This window comes from Cyprinus carpio, chromosome B13 (assembly GCF_018340385.1).
Source record: "Cyprinus carpio isolate SPL01 chromosome B13, ASM1834038v1, whole genome shotgun sequence".
In the NCBI taxonomy this organism is placed as follows: domain Eukaryota; kingdom Metazoa; phylum Chordata; class Actinopteri; order Cypriniformes; family Cyprinidae; genus Cyprinus; species Cyprinus carpio.
In genome coordinates, this window is record NC_056609.1 from 15,535,301 (window position 1) to 15,550,900 (window position 15,600).

The window sequence follows — 15,600 nt, forward strand, 5'->3', positions numbered from 1 at the left end:
AATCATGTTTAAACTAGATGTCACATGCCCTTTTAGCTCTTTCAGTATATGAACTTAATATAATAAGCAAGCAGTATTGAGCAGAATCAGCTGCAAAATACATCCTGTTCCTTTCTGTGAAATGTTATCCCTGTATATCTGTTATGTAAACTGAGGAACATTAGTCTGCCCTGGAGAGCTATCAACTGCTATATCTGTTTGTGCTTCTCCATGTGACCAGAATAGTGTTTGGTCACCGCCTACTGTTCGTTATACAGAATTTTGTGCATATTAAAATTGTGTGCCTCTTAGGCTGATATCATGCTGCAAGGCTTAATAGACAAATATATTATTTTGCCATACATCAGTTTTTTTTTCTTCTGTCTATTTGTATTTACTTAGGACTGTGTTTATATTAATAGTGGGAATTAGTGTATGTAACAGATTTATGAAGTGACAGCAGTGATCAATCACACAATAATTTCATGATATTCTCTCTCTCTCTCTCTGTCTCTCTCTCTCTCTGTCTCTCTCTCTCTCTCTCTCTCTCCATCTTTCCAGTTTTTTTGGCTTCTTTCCCTCATTCAGAAAGATCTGATATGTGTTCAAGGTGTCTGGAAAAAAAAAAATAATAATAATTGATTGTGTAAATGCAGCAATAGATTATCCAAGATTATTTCCTTAATATTTTCATGTTTGTGTGTACCAGGTGAGGGCCGCAGTGAACTGGATGAGCTACAGGAGGAAGTAGCTCGCCGGGCCAAAGAGCAAGAGTTACAGAGGCGAAAGGAAAAGGAGAAAGAGGCGGCCATAGGCTTCAATCCCAGACCCAGCAAGTTCATGGATCTGGATGAGCTCCAGAACCAAGGTGAGGCGTCAGCATGCCGTGCAAGGATGAAGGGAGTAGCTCTGTCTCCGGATGCATTTCCTTGGGTTTCTGCTGTGGCTTATCCTTTGGAGCTTTGGACTGCATGTGTACGTGTTTGTGAAATGCAGGTGTGCTGGTTTCCATGCTGAATAGCACTGTGCTATGATGTTTGTTACCTGCAGGGAAAGGGGAAGGCTTTGAGAGGTGTGTGTTGGAGGCAGAGTCTATGTTAGACCAGTCTCTGAGGTTGGAACAGGCAGGAGAGGTGGCCGCCGCTCTTTCTGTGGTTAACGAAGCAATGTGTAAGTAATCCTGCCCTTAGCCTGCTCCTGCTATCACTACTGCCACATGTTTGTGTGTCTGTACATCTCTGTGTTTGAGTGTGTTTGTCTCTTTCCATATAAAGACTCTCACTAATACACCAGATACACTTTAACTGTCTGCCTCCAGACAATAGTAGTGTCATGGTTTAAGTCTGCATATACATGGGCCGACATGCCTCCTTATTCTGAATATTTTTGATTTTGGCTGTGAGGTCATAATAATACAGGATGATTTGTCTGTAACCATAGAAACCCGCCAGCAGCCCTAAAGAAGTGTGACCTGGACCTAGTGCTATGATAACCTTAATGAATACTTTGTGTAGTGTATGATGTACACTAAGGTCTGCTGTATTTTAAATAGATTTGATGCTAGTCAATTGTGACCATGTTGAGATCTACATCAGCCAATCACCATGTCCCTTGGCTAATAAACAAAAGTTGTTTACCTTTGTGTCAGTTCCAAATCCTATCTACAACACTCACCATTTTATTCTGCAGTTTTTAAAATTGTTTTAATAAATTTTGTCTTAAAATATTTATTACTTTTAAACATCAAACAATATTTTTTCTTTTTTAATACAGTGCCTAGTATGCAGTCCCTTAAGCCATGACATAGCAAGTGTTTTAAAGTGACTGGAATTGACCAGAATCTAGGGGCCGGATTCACAAAACATTCTTAAGAATGAAATTCTTAACTGCTGTTTTATTCTTAACTTTTAAGTTAAGAATAAAGTTAAGAATATTTTGTATACCAGTTAAAAACATTTCTTAAGAATGTTGATCTTTTTGAATTCTTGAAACGAATTTTCTTAAAAACCATCATTAATACTAGTAATATGTCAGTTAGGGACCTCGTTTTAATTGTATAATTTTGACTAATACTAGTAATATGTCAATTAGGGACCTCGTTTTAATTTTGTAATTTTGTCTGTTTCGTGTGTGCGTGCGTGCGTGCGTGTGTGTGTGTGTGTGTGTTTTTTTTAACCATAATGGTTCATCAAAACAACAGACATCTTAGTGGTGAAGGATGCAGGACTTATCCAGTCAGTTAGCCTGTGTAGTTAGTCTGTTGAAAGGTTGTTTGATATTCTTTTTAGTATTTTTTCACGAGATTTTTTTTGGATTATAAGCATTTTTTTAAATTTTTTATTTGTACTTTCAAATGTTCGTATGAATTTAAAGGTGCAGTGTGTAAATTTTAGCGGCAACTAGCGGTGAGCTTTGTAATTTAGGGAAATGGTTTTGTTTTTATATTTTTGATCCCTTTAGAGAAGCTACGGTGGCCGACACATGTAAAGATGTCGTCGGTAAAGACAGCAGAGAGCAATGAGATTTCTTAACAAAGGTAAATCAAGGAATTATATTTACTTGATTATTCAATAATTCGATGGCATTGGGAATTAATGTACTTGTTCATCATTGTGTCAGTGTTTTATTCGCAAGAACAACAAAGTGATGAAACGCGCTCTGTAGAGCAGATTGTCTGTTTAGGGCTACTGTAGAAACATGGTGACGACTTCCCCATGGGGAAGGGGACCCGCGGTGTATGTAGATAGATCTAAGGTAATAAAAACATAACGGTTCATTAAGTAAGGTATTTATACACCTCTGAAAACTTAGTTTTGTATATTATATTGCATTTCTGTAAATAGATCATTGTAAATATTACACATTGCACCTTTAAGAAACTTAACTTCTTTCGTGAATTGTGAATCCAGCTATCCAGCTCCAACTATCAGTTTTTAATGAATGTCAATAAAATGCTCTCTGTATCTTTCTGTCTGCGGTTGATGTAGAAGCTGTTTGCTTACCAATGTCATTTTACGTCTGTCTGTCTTTTGTATGTCATACCCTGAGCTTTGTCACTTATGGGGTGACCACATGCATGGATGCACACACACACACACACACACACACACACACACACACACACACACACACACACACACACACACACACTCACACCTTCCATGGCCTGGCCCCTGTGTGTTACCTACACCTCACTCCCCCCCTGCCTCACAGTTTCCAGAGCCTCTGTAGGGTTGAGGAGATTGCAGCTCATATGAGGAAAGAATTCTCATTCTGTAATTATTTATAGTTAATTATACTGAGATGTGGTGTTAGGCTCGTGTAATTTGCTTTTTTTAAGTTCAGTGGCTGAACTACAATTCATTTTGATTTAAGTCAACTTCATTATAATTTAATCATTTTGTGCTTGAGAGAATTTAACATTTGTGTCAAGGATTTTACTAGGTTCCCCATCTCCCCTGTTTGTGTGACCCTCCCCTCAACCCCTTCCTCATAATTCAGGACCCTTCAAAACCCTTTTCATTTCAGTTCTTTGTAATGTGTGTTTGCATGTCCCCCATGACTCGGCTCTTTATTTTCTGCATCAGTTTCATTTTTCTTTTGCCTTTTTTTGTTTTGTTTTGTTTGCGTTGTAGCTAAACTCAGGCATACCTTGCATGAGAGCAGCGCTAACGCTCAGGGCAGGATGCAAAAGTGCATGAGGAGAGCACGAGGTCTGCAGCAGCGCATGCAGCAGAAGCAACAGGAGGAAAAGAAGGAACAGAAACAGCCCCTCAGGTACCTGCTGCTGGCTGCAGTTGTGTATATGTGTGTGTGTGCGCTCCAGGAGCCCTGCACACAGGAAGAGGAAAGATGCATTGTGCCTTAAAAGTAATGATCAATACTTATTTTAACTTGAAGAATTGAAAGTCAGGTTAGTTTAAGAGATCATATTGCATCGAGCTGCTCAGGTGATGTCACATTGATAGAGAGGTTGAAACAAATCTGTATACTGCATGACATCATCAAGAACTGATTCAAGATACTGACTCAGGTAGGTTCACATTATTTATTATCAGAAAATCATTGTTATTTTTCATGTTCTGCATTTAGTGAGCAGTCTGTCCCGGTCCAAATACTTCTGACAAATGTTAAAGAAGAGGATGAGAAAGCAGTTTTAGAAGATGCATTAAGACCACCATCACCTCTCCACATGAAACCTCAGTCTACAAATAAACCTATTTCTGAAGCCCCCAGCCCTCCTGTTTCCTTCTACCATACTGATACACTTTGCCAGCAGCAAGACAATGCAGTGGACAACTCCAGTCCTCTTGCTGTGACAGAGAATGGGCCACACTCTAACACCTGGGGCCCCAGAGACCCTGTAACCACCACAAACTCTCTTGTACAAACTGCTAGTATGCGCAGTTCTGCCACTGTGCCTGTGATCGCAGTGAATGGCTGCGAGGCTCCTCTCAAGTCGCCCTCTAGTCCATCTCATTTCAGTGCCTGTCAAACACCTTCCATTTCTAATCACTCCAACTCTGGGGAAGGACTGAAAAACCCGCCTCGTCCTCCGTCTCTCCACGGCCTAACCCAAACACCCCACAGCCATGCTTCTGATACATGTCAAAAATCACTCCCGGCATCCTCTCGTAATTGGTCCTGTCGCAGTTTAGAACGTCCTGATGGCCGTCCTACTGTGATGGAGTCCTCCCCATACTCTCCAGCAGACCTCTGCTCCCCCTCGTCCCCCTGTCCTCCGTCCCTATCTTCTCCAGCACGGGATCAGCGTCCAGCCGGCCCTATGCCTGTGGAGCGGTGGGCCGAGAATGTCAATCGATACTACAACTCCCAGAATTGTGCACCATCAGGACGTGGGTCACCCTGTGAGGAGCTGTCAGAGCTGGACTCACTTTATCAGGCCAGCTTGAAGGCTCCCAGCATGCCCCGAGCCCCACAGGGACCCAGCCCCCAGCTAGCCAACAGATCAGGTAATTTTGAAAAAGATCTCACCGAGATCCCATATAACTCTGTTGAAATATGTTTAAAAAAAACCCTGTAAATTTCAGTTATTTAAAAACATATTAAAAATAATGAAAAGTTCTACCGTAAAAAATCTATATAAAAATGTTCATGAGATTTCAAAAGTAAGAGCTCCAACCCATGTTGTTAACTAAGAAAACTTCAGTCAGAAAAAGTCTATTTTTGTTTGTGATACACTGTCTCAGTCAAAATTACATTCACACTGGTGTTTTAGGAAGCCAAAGAAATTTGAATATATTAATACTAACAACAATGACAGTAATAGCCATATATTGTAAAACAATTGCTCTATAAAATAAATAAAAATGAATATTTTAATAGGTATATTATTTTTGCTTTACACTGCAGTAGGGAAATTACAATACTTCTTTCAATACAATACAATTTCTACACTTGAAAGAGATATTTTGAATTTGGACTGCATTTAAACCGTTAGCTGTCAGCAGTTCATACTGCGTTTTTAAGCTTTTTGACAGAAAACAGCAGAGCATTTATTTTAAAATAAAACTCTAGCTTCAGTGGAAACAGGCTTACAAAAACACGTCTCGCTACAAATCTAGTGAAATGCTGTAATCATCTGCAGCGAAAATAAAGCATAACTGGTGGCCATTTTTTTTAAGTGTAGTTTTTTTACCTAACTTACTTATTTATTCATGAGTTGTGTTTTCTGGAACCAGGTTGTATAAATTTAGTGTTCTTCTAGGTCCCGCTGCTTCTCGTAAGCACAACGCTGGATACTCTGCCACACTTGGTCGTTCTAAAACCCCCACAGCAGAGATCGAGAGGAGTGCCTACAGGATGCCAGCATACAGCACTAAATCACTTCAGAGGGTGCGTTGGCATTCCTGCATTATTTCAGTAGTATTTATAGTATTATGTGTAAGATGTGTGTGTAATTCTTATCACACAAAGTGAAGATCTTTCTTAGTATTTGATAAGGATGTGAAATGCTAATGCAGTGTGTGTGTGTGCAGCCTTTGTCTGCTGTGGCCTGTGATGCACCACTGGGTGAGGATGAATCATACAGTGCCGAGAACCTGCGACGAATTGCTCGGAGTCTGAGTGGGACTGTCATTGGAGGACGGACTGATGTACCCCCATCTCACAGCTTTGTGGGTGTCTCACAATTTAAAGTCACTTGGTCAAACACTCAAACCTCATATTATCCACTCAGAATGCATTAGCACCATTTAATTTGCTGCAAAAACAGCTTTCAAGTACTTTTTTTAGTGTGTATGAAATGTTACATCATGGTTTTAGGCAGTGTGGTCTTAAATGTTTGTGAACTCACTTTGAAAGAGGAACACTGCCACCTGGAGTGTCTGTGGAGAAGACAAAGAAACTACAAAGTGGTTTTCAGGTGGCATATCACTTCAGCTGCAAAACTTTTTCAGTTACAATAAAATTTATTTATTTTTAAATCAGCCAATCATCTCACAGATCTATTGGTATCCTTCATGGACACCAGTAGTTAGCAGACTCCAGTATCAGAACCCCTGAAGTAGAGCTTAATTTATTTTTGTTGTTTTCATTTTTATGTTTTATTTCATTTATATTTCCATTGTCCATCTGTTCTTTAATTACCAATTGTTTTTGTGTGTGTGTGTGTGTGTCATTTCTGTCCTTGTCATGGTGCTGCTGGGAACTCATATTATTTTCATGTCTCCTCTCTCTTATTCCTTTTTTTTTATTTCTTTCATAAAGGACCCCCATGTCTCCAGGAGGTCCAAGCATGTGAATGTGCAGCCCCCCACACGTCGCTCCAGCACCTCCCTGCATGTTTTAACCCCTCCTTCCCACAATCCTCCTATGTTCCCTCATGAACAGCAGCCCCAATACCCTCACCCAAGCCACCGCCACCACCTCGCCCCTCCATCACACCTGCACCAGCAGACACTGAGGCCCTCTCATGGACAAAAAGGTAACCATCTCACCCCACCCACACTTTCAGCCTTCATGCTGCGGACACAGATGCTTTTTTTCTTTCTCTGCAAGAGGCTGGCATCTGTGTTGTTGTCTGTGATCTTGCGTTTTAACACTTTTTTGTTGTTAAACTAGTCAAAGGATCTAAAACGCTATTGAGGTTGAGCTTGATGATTCAGCTGGCAAGATGTATTCAGTTTGTCTATTTTACAATTTTCTGACCTTTCATAAGGGCTGCACAAAAAATCGAATTCCATTTTTCTCATAAAAATACAATAAAATTTTTTTTTTTTTTCCTTTCTTTTTTTAAGCTCCAGGTTTGTAAAGATGCATGATATATATAATTTCAAAAATGATAATAATAATAATTATTTTTTTTATTTGTTCAATGTTTTTTTGAATAATAATCACTATGATATAGAAAATATCCGTTTTAAAACAAGCAAAACATATTTATATAATTAAATGGCAGTCTTTGTGATTTGTCAGTTGCTCTAAGCTATATCAAGTTTTTGTTTAGAATTAATCATGCAGGATGCATCACTGCTTGCTATAAACAACAGTTCTAATTTTCTTCACTCCTCTCTGCAGGAGATTGCCAAAAGGCCAACAAGTTTTTGGCTGTGCTTGACAGGGGTGAAACTTTCTCCCGTGAAAACTACCACAGTGTTGCAATGAGCTATGGCACCCTCCCAAGGGCCCTCCGTAGGTCAGTTTCATCTGGGCCCCCTGTGCACCAAGCAAGGCCGGGACCCCCAGTGGGCCCAGGCCCCCGGAACTACCCAGACGCAGCCTACGCCACACTATCCCACCCTCACCGCACTACAGCATCAAATAGGATGATGGATGGCTTTTACAGACAGCTCCACCAACAATCTGCTTCAACCACCCCAATCCCGCATCACTCTAGCCATCATCACCCTCACCTTGAGCCACCAACCCAACCCCTCCGCCTTGATGTGCCCCCCGAGAGGGACTGGAGGGCTGCTAGGGACACTCATAACTTCCCCAGGACAGAACCACGTGGTGGGACATCCCGTAGCCCTCCTGTTTATATCTGCGGGTTGTGCAAGCAGAACCCAGCTGAGCCCACTAGAAGCTACTGCCAGACCTGCAGAGCCCATATGAACCACTACAGGATGACCAGCTGAGTCATGCAGGAAACGCATCCTTCAGTGCACTTTTTCTCTGACTTGGAAGTAAATGTGAGAGCCAGTGCCAATTCTGTGAAGCTCTTCACACAGCAAAAAGCAGGAAGGTCTTAGGTTAGCTGCTTTGGCTAAAGTGAAAGACAATGATGTTTGGCTCATATGTGAATGTGGAGTGTTCATTTTCCAAAAGTATATTTTAAACGCAGCTTCTGCATTTAAACGCTCAAAGGAGGACGTCCACTCCCTGCGCTTTTAAACATTTCCACTGCTAATTCAGTTCCACAGAGTTAAGTTCACTTTAATTGGCCACCATCTCAGCACAAAGCTGTGAAGAACAGAGCACTTTGCTACGTGGGCCGCTGCATCTTAACTGATGCAAATACAAAATGCCAAGTCTGACAAACTTTGCCTGCTGATATACATTGTCTGCTCCGTATATGCACAAATAGGCTTTAGTTTCCAATTAGCATTCCAAGCTAACCTTACTTAGTTCTGTGATTTGTAATTGAACTGTTAACTCAAGTTTAGTGCACTTCAGAAGTGTTAAGTTAAAATGTTCCTCTGTTGTAACTTCTCCCATTTTTATGGGAAAACAATGTTTATGTGTAACTACTTCATTTAGAGGGCTGTAACGTCAGTGTGTGCAAGTAATAAGAGGTACATCAGGTACCAACAGTCACCTTTCAACAACCTCATTGGCATTTGTGTCGATATTTTTGTGTACAGTATTGTTCTGCCTGATAGTAGCACCGACACCTGTTGTGATCTTTTTATTTTAAATATTTTGTAGTAGCAGCAGTTTAACTTTTTGGTTTCTACAGTATATCTTACATTAACTGTTAAGTGCAAAACTTTTTCAGGCTGTTTTACGACTTAAGAAATTTTTATTTAATTTCTTGAACGCTGTTGAGGAGGAACTTGTGGCTTGAGATGGTTAACTAGTTTAAGTCTTGAACATTGAAAGTGTTGAGAGTGTCTGTCAGCTATCAGCTGATGGTGCAATGTGCCATTTCATGGAAATGAAAGTGTTACCTGCTCATCCTAGTGAACACAAGAGTAGTTTATATTGAAACAGGGCCAAAAAAAAAATTCATACATTTTAGAGCATGTCAAATACCTCAACCAATCACATGCTCTCTTATTTTTATTTCACCAGAACAGTTTTGCATGTATTATGGTTTCGTAAATCAGGACCTAACGGTGAATTGAGTGCCTCTGTGTTAAATTCCCACTGGGTGAATTATCTGAAGCTTTTTTTTTTTTTTTTTTTTTTGGCCAATATGCAGTGTAATACTAGCCTGGCATAATTATTGACAGAACAGGGATCCTTTTTTCTGAGTTAAAATACAAACAGATATGGCAAAAAAGCAAGGCTGTATATATAAGTGTGTACAGATATTCAGTCTTTGACCTTAAGTACAGATGGATTCAGATTTGTTGTAAATGCTGTGCTAGAAATCAAACTTGTATTTTTGCAATAAAGTTATATTGAGCTCCAGTCAGGAGCAGAATGCTGTACCTTTTTTCTGGCTGCCTAGTTAGATAAGGTTTGTACTGTGTCTTTATGATTGCTCATTTTCAACTAAATTTCAACTGAAAATGAAGTATTTTTCTCTAGAAAAATAATTTTGTATTTTAGTTGATTGTTGAAAGTAATAATACCCAACACACATACTGACATTTTTCCCCCAGCAGTCTCTAAAATTATTTTTAAAGTAGTCATGAACAAATGGAAAAGTCTCTGCACACCATTTTCTAAGGAACCTAGCATGGTTTTGCTTAAATTAGGCCAAATCTCTGGCATGAATATGTTAAACAGGCAGGCATTTATGATGGCATCAGAGTAACAGAAATGCTGGTATGATAGGGAAAACTGATGTCTGTGTTCGTGTGCCACTATTAATATGCTAATTTAGACCTCAGAGGCCCTCCAGTGAGCATCTTGCGCTGCTATGCTTGTTGCATTTTTATTGTCTAATATTTTTCCTGCTGTCCAGTAATAACAGGAATGTTTGTTAACCTTGACCTTCTCTAAAGATTTCATTTGTACTTCAAACATGAACAATCACAGTGAGATGACAATGTCTTTTTTTTTTTTTTTGCCTAACTTCTTAAGGTAGTTTCGGTTTCTTAGCAACAAGAGAGAACAAGAAAAAAACAAGTTGGTATGTTGATGGAATGATTACCTTTGTGTTTAAGTTAAATGGAGCATAAATGCATGTATGTATGGATGAAAGACACACAAATTTGTAAAAAGCAAAAGAAAGACTAAAGTCAATAAATTGGGCTCCTGATTAAAAAAAAAATTAAGCTGAAAAAAGTGATGTACGCATAAGGTAATTAAAGATTAGTGTGTTAAAGTAATAAAAATGAATAATTCAAATAATTAAAAGCAGGCCAGTCAATGACCTGCACATAAGGACAGCTCATATTAGTGTTTTGTTGCTCTAGGATTGTACTAGTTATGTGTTAACCAATGTCACAGCAATGACAAAACAGTCTGCAAGTCAATTGCAAAGTAACATTCAAGAGGCCAGAGTGGCAACAGACAATTCAGTTTGCTGTGAATTGATTTGTTCTGTCTGGGAAGAAAGGAGCAAAAGGTCTTTAGTTTCTTTCTTGCAGATTCCCAAAGAACATCATGGGCCAAAGCGGCATCTGCAGATGAAGGCCAGGCTGTGCTTGAGAGAAACATTGTCTCTTTATCGAAAAGGCATTAAATTCTCACAGCAGAGCACTGGATGCAGTCTGTTTCACTTTAAGATGCAACACGAGGTACTGTTTAAAGGGTTACTCCATACCAAAATTAAAATTTTGTCATTAATCAATTACCTCCACATCGTTCAGAACCCGTAAAAGCTTTGTTCGTCTTTGGAACACAATTTAAGATATTTTGGATGAAAATCGGGAGGCTTAAGACTGTCCCATAGACTGCCAAATAAATAACAGTGTCAAGGTCCAGGAAAGTTTGAAAAGCATCGTCAGAATAGTCCATCTGCCATCAGTGATTCAAACAGTAACAAAGCGATGAGAATACTTTTTGTACACAAAGAAAACAAAATAACGACATTATTTAACAATTCCTCTCTTCTGTGTCTATCCAAATCAGCATAGCGCCATTTTGTCAATTCTGAGCAGTACGCAGATGGCGTATGCTCTTCTGTGTCAGCCGTGTTTCGTCGATGTGCTGTTTGCTTTCAAACCAAAGCATAAATACACGTAAAAAATTTATCCTTGTGGCGTGGCTGACGCAGAAGAGTGTACGCTGCTTGTGTACTTGTCAGATTTGTCAAAATGGCGCTACGCATAATAGCATCAATTATCCACTTAGAAAATCTCTGCTTGACCAGATGCCCTTTAGCGCGGCCACCGAAGCAAACAAAGAGCTGTTCAGACTGCCGAAACGGGGTGGAACACTCGATGTAAACATTCAGCGCCCTGACAGGGCAAAGTAAATTCCCTCTTCTGAGGGAGGAAGTGCAGAAAGTGTAATGACCTGTGCCCTGAATGGAGTAGAGAGCACCTTAGGTATATAACCATGCCTCGGTTTCAGGACGACCTTAGAGTCGCCATGCCAGACCATTCATTTGACCGATGCTAATGCTAGCAGCAGAGCAATTTTCAACGATAGGGTCAACAGACTGTAGCGGCTCAAAGGGAGGGCCCTTCAGGGCCCTCAGAACAGTGGGCAGGTCCCACGTAGGGACAGTGAGGGGCCTTGCCAAAGATCTCTCAGATTTTTCGGACCGTCCGTGGATTAAGCATCCACTCTTTTGAGGGGACTTTGCTTTATGACAGCATGTCTGCTTCTTGGTTCAGTTTGCTCAGAACGTGTGCTGCTCTCAGCGAGCACAGGTTGAGCTGAGCCCATTCCAGGAGGCGCTCTACCAGCACAAAGAGACACCTCGAGGAAAGCCCTCCCTGGTGATTTATGTAGGACACCAGAGTCATGCTGTCCAAGCAGACCAGATCGTCCTCTGCTTTTGACCAGTGGTCGAAAGCCGGTTTTCCTTTGCACAGAGCTCCCCAACTTGTGTTGGAAGCATCTGTCAAAACCACATTTCTCCTGCAGACCATTCCCAGGGGGACACCCTGTTCCATCTTTGCTCTGAACCGAAGTGGGGACCACCCTGCAGAAATGTGGAGGTCTTTGAGCAAATTGAAGTGAATAGCCTCGCTTTATTATCCGGGAAGTCGGGTTGGATTGGTTCGAGTGCCTGGTTGCTGCAAGGGTAACACAGTACTCATGAGAAATGGAACAGGAAATCTGCTCTCTTTTTGAAAATGTTTGTGTTTTAATCTGTCCGCAATAATAGTGGATCAACGCTGGGTGGTGGCGGCCGCAGGTGCAGGCTTCGCAGGCTGCTGAGTCGGCGCAGACTTGGGGCAACTAGAGGGAGTTGCAGAGCAAAAGACTTTGGCAGGAAGTGTTGCATGGCCTGGGAGGACTTTTGTGCCTCTGTGAAATGCTCAGTGAAGCTTTCGGCTGCTGGCCCGAACAGACCGGTGGGGGAGACCGGAGCATCAAGGAAAGGAATCTTGTTGGCGTCCTTGAATTCCATCAAGGTTAGCCATAAATGGCGCTCAAACACCACCAGACTGGCCATGGAACGCCCTATAGCCTAAGCCGTAGCTTTAGTGGTATGCAAAGACAGGTCCGTTGCACTTCTCAGCTACCTGAGTGTCGCTGGGTCTGGGCCAGATTTGTCCATGCTGGCGAGGAGTTTGGCCTGGAAGACCTGGAGGACCGCAGTGGGCAGGCAGAGATGCGCATCCACCGACTCGTCCAGAGAAGTCAGCTTCTTGTACCCCTTATCTTCAGCGCCGTCCACCAAAGTGAGGGTGGATGAAGCGGAAGTATGGAGACGTGCAGAGTATAGGACGCTCCACGACCTGGTGAGCTTGTCATAGACCTCCTGGAAAAAAGGAATGGATCCCTGACGAGGGGCTTGACTGCGCCCCGGTAGGAACCACTTGTCCAGACAGCTGTGGGAGGGCTCTTTCGGTGGAGACCACTCCAATCCCAGCTCCTCGACAGCTTTCGAGAGGACACTGAGTAATTCAGCGGCCATCCCGCGCTTAACGTCGCTGGGCTCGGATGATGGCAGGGGGGCGGGTGTGGCAGTCAATGCTGTCATCCAGCAACTCGTCATCACTCCCACTAAACGAGACCAAATCCCTCACGCTGGCAGAGGGACGCTGGTCAGGCTGGCAGAAGAGGACGGGGGAAGCCCCTCTGCATGGAGAGAGCGAGGCATGCGGGACTTGAGCTGACGTTAGCTCGCTCGCATCCGAGCGCTGCGATCCTCTGCCCCACTGTTTTTTCCTTACAGGCTCCTGGGTGGACGAAAATGGGAGGTCCCTAGGGGGGCTCTCTTTTTAAGGCTCACCAGATGGCGGCAGGGAAAGCAGAACCACTGCTGTGCGGCACTGACAACTATATTGTAACAGTATAAAACTCCATAATCACGGGAAGAAGGAGGCGGGAACCGGCGAACACTCAAATAAAACTTTAATGACAAAAATGAACACAAAACAGCGCGACAGCCCCTCACAGGCGACTGCCGCGCACAAACAAAAACCAAACCCAAAATAAAGCCCAGGCCTGGTCCTCTCTCGTCCTTCACTGTCATCGCTCCTCATTTGTATCCTTCCGATCTCCTCCGTGGGACTCGAGACTGGTGAGTGGAGCAGGTGTCGCTCATTTCCAAATTACTCCAACAGGCCTCGCTCCATTCCCACGGCTCACGGCCCCCGCCCCACTCGTCACATACCCCCATCGCACCTCGCAGGCCGGGGGGTACTCCCGAGACTGCGCTCTACTCCCCCCTCCCCCCCTCCCTCCGGGGGGGATGCCGCTCACGGTGACCTGCGGGAACCTGGGGGTAAGGACAGACGAGGCGAGAGAAAGGAGATGGAAGGATGAGGAGCGACAGAGACGAGAAAGGGGAGAGAGGAGAAAAAAGAAAAAAAAAAAAATTCCAGTTCCCAGACACGCTGCCGCTCGGCCCTCCACCAGCTGGGTGAACTCTTCCGCGGTGCCTGGAGGCGGCACTGGATGGCCCTCGGTGGACGGCACGACACTCCTCCGCTTTCGGGCAGCCGGCAGGAGTCCCCCGTTCCCTGCTCCTCCCCATTCCGGCGGATGGAAGCAGGCTCCGGCCACCTGGCGAATGGCACCGACTCCTCTGCTCCCTCACGGACGTCAGCATCGCGTGCGGATGGCGGGGGGTTAGTAGGTAGTTGGCAACTCACTCCAGCCCACCGCCTCGAGCGTCCACGGCGCCAGACTGCTACGCCCTGCGCGATGGCACCGCGGATTCACCCCAATGGCAAGGGATCTTCGGCAGCGCGTCCCTCCGTCCTCCCGGTTTCGGCACCAGTGTAACAATAGAAACTTCACAATCACGGGAAGAAGGAGGCGGGACCCGGCGAACACTCATATGAAACTTTAATAACAAAATAAACAAAACAGCGCGACAGCCCCTCACGGGCGACTGCCGCGCACAAACAAAAACCAAACACAAAACAAAACCCAGGCCTGGTCCTCTCTCGTCCTTCACTGTTGTCGCTCCTCTTTTGTATCCTTCCGATCTCCTCCGTGGGACTCGAGAACGGTGAGTGGAGCAGGTGTCGCTCATTTCCCAATCACTCCACTGGCCTCGCTCCGTTCCCACGGCTCTCGGCCCCGCCCCACTCGTCACATATATCTTTATAATTGTCGTTATGATTATCTTCTTTGGTGTGAACAGGCCTTATCCTGTGAAATGTTATTTTCAAAACAGTTCACTTCTGCATTTTCGTTTTCATCACAGTTTATGACTCATAAGTTAATGTACCATTATAAAACATGTGAAACATTCCAATCTACCTGCTGTGGGAATATTATTTATGCTCTTTATGTATTCTCCATAAGATACCTTGGTAAGAAAGTACCTGCTAAGAACATAAATGTTCTCAAAGTAATATTCAGGGTTCAGTACAATATTCTGTCGGCCCTATACTCTAAAAGCCTCAAGGTGATTTTCTTTTTCTAAGATGCTGTCAGTCAAATAGATGTAATTCACACTGTTCCAAACAAACACCAGCTGTGCTTCCTAACTATTCTTATTTATAATATTGTTCTGAATGCTTGTTAAGCTGCAGATATGAAGACGCATTGATGTGGAGCCATTGATCCACCAAACCAGCCAACCGTGGATCAATATCTCTCATCAACAATGTTTTGTCCATTCATCTGAAAATGTAGATGTAAGTGGGTCATTCTTAGGGCATATCTCACACTGGGGGATCACCTGACACTGGTATGATGTCTTTCTGAGCAAGCAGTGAGAAATTGAGCTCTTGAAAAATGGAGATGCAAACCATGCGGTACTGGACACAGTCACTGTAATCTCTTATTATCTGTAGCATTACTGGAACTGCTGTCCAGCTAAACTCCAAATACGTGCAAAAGCAAAAGAGCCATGTTTTATCGTAATCTGTGAAAAGACCATGCAAATGGTTTGATCATCAGCAGGGG

General features: G+C 43.0%; 1 protein-coding gene across 8 annotated transcripts in view; it reads left to right on the forward strand.

The window, feature by feature from the left end:
• LOC109099301 (inactive ubiquitin carboxyl-terminal hydrolase 54-like) overlaps nucleotides 1-9,596 on the forward strand; it is a 53,502-nt gene extending 43,906 nt beyond the window's left edge. For 4 of the 8 annotated variants that reach the window (XM_042736808.1, XM_042736809.1, XM_042736810.1 and 1 more), the window contains exons 15-22: nucleotides 686-847; nucleotides 1,030-1,149; nucleotides 3,615-3,756; nucleotides 4,072-4,952; nucleotides 5,708-5,835; nucleotides 5,979-6,116; nucleotides 6,709-6,925; nucleotides 7,519-9,596. In XM_042736808.1, the coding sequence (XP_042592742.1) occupies nucleotides 686-847; nucleotides 1,030-1,149; nucleotides 3,615-3,756; nucleotides 4,072-4,952; nucleotides 5,708-5,835; nucleotides 5,979-6,116; nucleotides 6,709-6,925; nucleotides 7,519-8,078 (2,348 nt within the window). In that variant the 3' untranslated portion in view covers nucleotides 8,079-9,596. Of the gene's footprint in view, nucleotides 1-685; nucleotides 848-1,029; nucleotides 1,150-3,614; nucleotides 3,757-4,071; nucleotides 4,953-5,707; nucleotides 5,836-5,978; nucleotides 6,117-6,708; nucleotides 6,926-7,518 lie in introns of those variants that run through there. The other 4 variants (XM_042736812.1, XM_042736813.1, XM_042736814.1 and 1 more) reach the window with 4 other exon arrangements.
• Nucleotides 9,597-15,600: the final 6,004 nt, after the last annotated feature.